The sequence below is a fragment of the Cynoglossus semilaevis genome, chromosome 13, assembly GCF_000523025.1.
Source record: "Cynoglossus semilaevis isolate Cse_v1.0 chromosome 13, Cse_v1.0, whole genome shotgun sequence".
NCBI classification, from domain to species: domain Eukaryota; kingdom Metazoa; phylum Chordata; class Actinopteri; order Pleuronectiformes; family Cynoglossidae; genus Cynoglossus; species Cynoglossus semilaevis.
In genome coordinates this window covers 2280694-2285022 of record NC_024319.1, presented here as the reverse complement: position 1 = coordinate 2285022, position 4329 = coordinate 2280694, and the positions used below count along the sequence as shown (strand labels likewise).

Genomic DNA, 4329 nt, shown 5'->3' with positions numbered 1-4329 from the left:
AGATGTATATATACTGTATTTCTATACCTGGGGTTTAGGCTTTAGATGTGTGTGTATGTATATATATTTTTATATATTAACATATCTATATATCTATATATGACATATTTATACATATATGTATGTATATATATACATATATGTATTTATATATGAATATATAAGATATATACATATATGTATACATATAAATATATGTATGTATATATGTGTATATGTATATATATATATATATATGTATATGTAAAAAGAAATGTGGAGATTCTCATGGAGGAGGTCGGAGCAGTGAGAGATGGATTCAAATGATACTGAAGACAAACTGTCCTGAGGACAGGTTGAAATAAAAGATGAACATTGAATTGTTGTCCTCCCCCAGACGAGATGGACGTTGGCGTGGAGCAGATAGATGGACCAATCAGGACCGGTTCCCCCAGCTGTGAGCAGCGTGACGCAGGAAGGGAGAGACAGAATGAGTCACACCCCGGACAGGGAGGACACGACGGGAGACGAATCAAACTGCCACAGAGGTCCGACATGATCTGCGGCTTCGCCTCGCTCAAAGGTCAGAGAATTAGTAAGTTTGTACCGTTTTTGTTATTCTGCCCAGAACCTGTTTGGATCGTCTTCAAACGGATTCATTTCACCGAGGCGTTTGTGTCGTAACAATGGGCGGCAGCAGGTGTTCAGTGGTGGAGTGGAGTGTTTTACACTGAACCATCTTTTACCTGAACATTAAACAAATAAGAACCTCCTTTATCTTTAGTTTATGGACATGTTTTTTACTGAAGTTGTTACTCAGTGGAACAGCTGGTTCTCTCTAGAGTCCGTCTAGTGGTACGAGTGAGTACTGCCTTTGTCCACTCAAATACACAGTGGGAGAAAATTTAAAAACTGGGACAAAGTCTCGACCACTAACTTAATATTTATTTAAGAAATTAAACTGTAAACTGTGCCTCCTTGTCTCCTTGTCGTCTCTGGGTCTGATCCTTTGTTTTTCTTTCTTGACTTTTTCTCGCCCACTCGCTCTTCAAGGCACGGCTGCGATGCGTAACACCAAGAAAGGATCCTGGTTCATCCAGGACCTGGACATGGCGCTGCGTCTCCACGCCAGAGACACTCACCTGGCAGACATCCTGATGCAGGTGAGTAAGGGCTCGCGTTTGTTTGTGTTAGTACTGCAGGAAATATCCATGAGCTGAAATATTGCGATATTTTGTTACACTTTGTTTTGTTATTTTGTTAATATTCATGCCGGTTCATTTTCGTGTTGCATTTACACCATTTTTTTCCCTTCATGTTAAGCTAGCTTTAAACTTTGAGTCAAACAATCTTATTTTTTTTTGTTTATCCAAATGTAGATCCCTCTGTTCCAATGTTAGTAACCTTAAATTATTAAAACAAAACAAAAATCAATATATCGTCGTACCTATCGTATCGTTGCTCCTGTATTGTGATACGTATCGTATCGCCAGATTCCTGCCGATACGCAGCCCCAGCACTGTGTTCTGTGTCATTGTGTTTGCACATTTGTGTCCAGGTCAATGCCCGCATCAAGGAGCGGGAGGGCTACGCCCCCGGCACGCCCCACCACCGCTGCAAAGAGATGTCGGAGTTCACCAGCTCGCTGTGCAAAGACCTCTATCTTTTCCCCAAGTACCGGCTACCGTCTATGCAGATATGATCACGCAGTGGTCGGTGTATGCGCACACACACACACACACACACACAGGCCAAAAAAACCCAGCAGTGAGGCGTCGCACCAGTTCGTTCTCTGCTGTTCAGGCTCACATTCCCTGTTTGGTTTCATTTGTTCGTAAAGACTTTTTTATCGACGGGACGGGAAAAAAAGGACTTCATAAACAGTATGTCATGATAAATGTGTTTCTGAGCTGAATCAGCAGCTCAGTCTGTTGTTGTTGTTGTTGTCAGTCGGTCCACGTCCACTCAGACCTTCAGATCAATTTTTACTTTTTTTTTTTTTTTACGTGGTTCTTGACGATATTGAAACTTTAGTAACTGAAGTGACGCTGATCACGATCACGATGTCGTGACAACACCTTGATGTCCCCCCCCCACTCACTCCGGACACACACACTTCAGTGATGTAAAAGTTTACACCACCCGTTTGTCACTTTAAAACAAACATCGGTTTTGGGCAACATTTCCCTGCAGCGTCAACGTGGACTTTCAAATCAAAGATGTCGTCTTGTAGTTTTCTATCTGATCAGCTCTTTTTTAGCTTTCGTACTCGGGGTATTTTAACCACAGATCTATTTTTTATTTGGAAATAGATTTTTTATGCGAATTTTGAATCTGCCGTGTTTATCTCTACGTCTCTGTGGTGTCAAACGTTAAGAGACTTCTGTCTCTGAGTCTCTTCAAACCGATGTGTCCTGACTGTAACGAGCTCAGATGGATTTTCAGAGAGACTGTAACGAGCTCAGATGGATTTTCATTGGCTGTCGGCGACAGTGACGCGACACCTGACTGTTGAACTGCCATCCTCTCAGCACATATGGTTTTTTTTATATATATATTTACCCAGAGGGCAGCTTTGGACCAAAATTCCAGCGTTTGATTTTCTTCAATCCAGGAAATGATTATTTTATATATATATATTTTTAAAAATGCAACTTTGATGACAGCGCCCTCTGCAGCGCTGTGGGACCGTCCTCACATCAGCTGTGTTCCTCTGTATCTGTCAGGAAACCGTGGTGCTACTTGTGGGGTCTTTCACCTTCTATATGACCTTTGACCTTTATGCTACCTGACCCCTAATGGTGTGTGTCGCCGTGCTGCTGCCGCACACTCGGCCCGCTCCACATCGTCATGGCGTAAATGTATTTTATCTGATAGTATATGGGGGGAGAAAAAAAAATGTCTTCCAGAAACAAAAATAATGCAGGTTTTTCCGCGGCCGTGCGTCGTCGTCGTGGTCGTGGTTTGACTCCGATCTGTTGGCCTCATTTGTGAACACGGTGCTGTCACAGTGTAACGAATCGCTCTGGCTCCACCTCACTTTGAGAAAATCCATTTCTCAAGGCTGTGTGAGCATCGATGTTTCCCAGAAAAGGCCTGACCGTGTGTTTGGTTACAACAGTGTTGTAGTGAAGAAAGAGAGAATTTATATTTTGGGGAAACAGTATTGATCCAGTGCTGTCTGTAAACAAAGACACTCTTCATCTGTGTCAGGAGCCGGTGCCATAATCAGACCTGGTCTGGACTCAGCTTCAACTTTTACGGAAAACAAAAGAAAAAAAAATTTTTTTTTTTCAAAGGAACTGTAGTATTCATGGAAATAAAGCTGGACCGGTGATAAGCTGCACTCCATACATGCATTAAAAAAAATATATGTATATATGTATATGTACATATATCTGTTTAGTCTGTTTCTGTTGCTTGGCTGATGAGTTAGAAATATGTTTTTATATTTACCTGGATACACACACATGCAGAGAGAGACATCATACCGTTGTGTTTATTATACTTTTGCTATACTATAAATAAATACATACACATATATTTATATATTTTTTATAGTATATATATATATGTGTGTGTGTTTTGTGGTAAGCAGTGGTAGGAAGTGAACCGAGGACCTTTTTTGACAAACTTCTATTAGGAAATATACGGCCCGTATTTTCTATCTAACACAGTTTCTGTTCCGTACACACACCTGAGTATTAATTCACAGTTTTATTTCCCACACACACCTGACTGATTATACACTGCATCTGGGTATGTCCACACTCACGGTTGGTATAATCTGAGTATTAATTCACAGTTTTATTTCCATGAAATACAGTACTGTCCGGTGTAGTACTAGTAGTAAAGTTGAACTCTACTGCTGGTTGGTTCTTTGGTTCCCACCAGGTCTGGTCTGAGTTTGTCCTGAAGGAAACCTCAACAATCTGTCGACACATCTTTGTTTTTTTTTCTTTGTTTTTTTTACAAATGTGTGTCCAATAAATTCTCTCTGGCCTCGGGTGAAGCTGTGAGATTAGGTTGTTATTTGCTGGCGTGTGGTCAGAGAGGGAGGGGCCAGGGGGTCCTCCGTCTGTGTGTGTGTGTGTGTGTGTTGGAGAGAGAGAGTTTTTTTGGTTTTTTTTTGTTTTTTACCGCCATCTTCATCTCATCAGTGTGAGGGAAGGAAGAAGAACGCCCACCAAGTTTAGAGATGTTCAGATTAACGTGCGTGAGTGGGAGGTGGTCTCTGGGGAGGAGACCAGGACTGGTGCTGGTACTGGTACTGGTACTAGTACTAGTACTGGTGCTGGTACTGCTGGTCTAGCCTTTGAACTTGTAAGTTCGTTTTTTTAACATATACTG

The 4329-nt window shown here is 41.5% G+C and overlaps 1 protein-coding gene across 3 annotated transcripts in view; it reads left to right on the top strand.

Moving 5' to 3' along the window:
* Positions 1–1841, top strand: part of casp2 (caspase 2, apoptosis-related cysteine peptidase) — an 8354-nt gene extending 6513 nt beyond the window's left edge. For 2 of the 3 annotated variants that reach the window (XM_008322738.3, XM_017037600.2), the window contains exons 9-11: positions 377–574; positions 1033–1142; positions 1538–1841. In XM_008322738.3, coding sequence (XP_008320960.1) covers positions 377–574; positions 1033–1142; positions 1538–1681 — 452 coding nt within the window. In that variant the 3' untranslated portion in view covers positions 1682–1841. The remainder of the gene's footprint in view (positions 1–376; positions 575–1032; positions 1143–1537) is intronic. The other variant, XM_008322739.3, reaches the window with a different exon arrangement.
* Positions 1842–4329: the final 2488 nt, after the last annotated feature.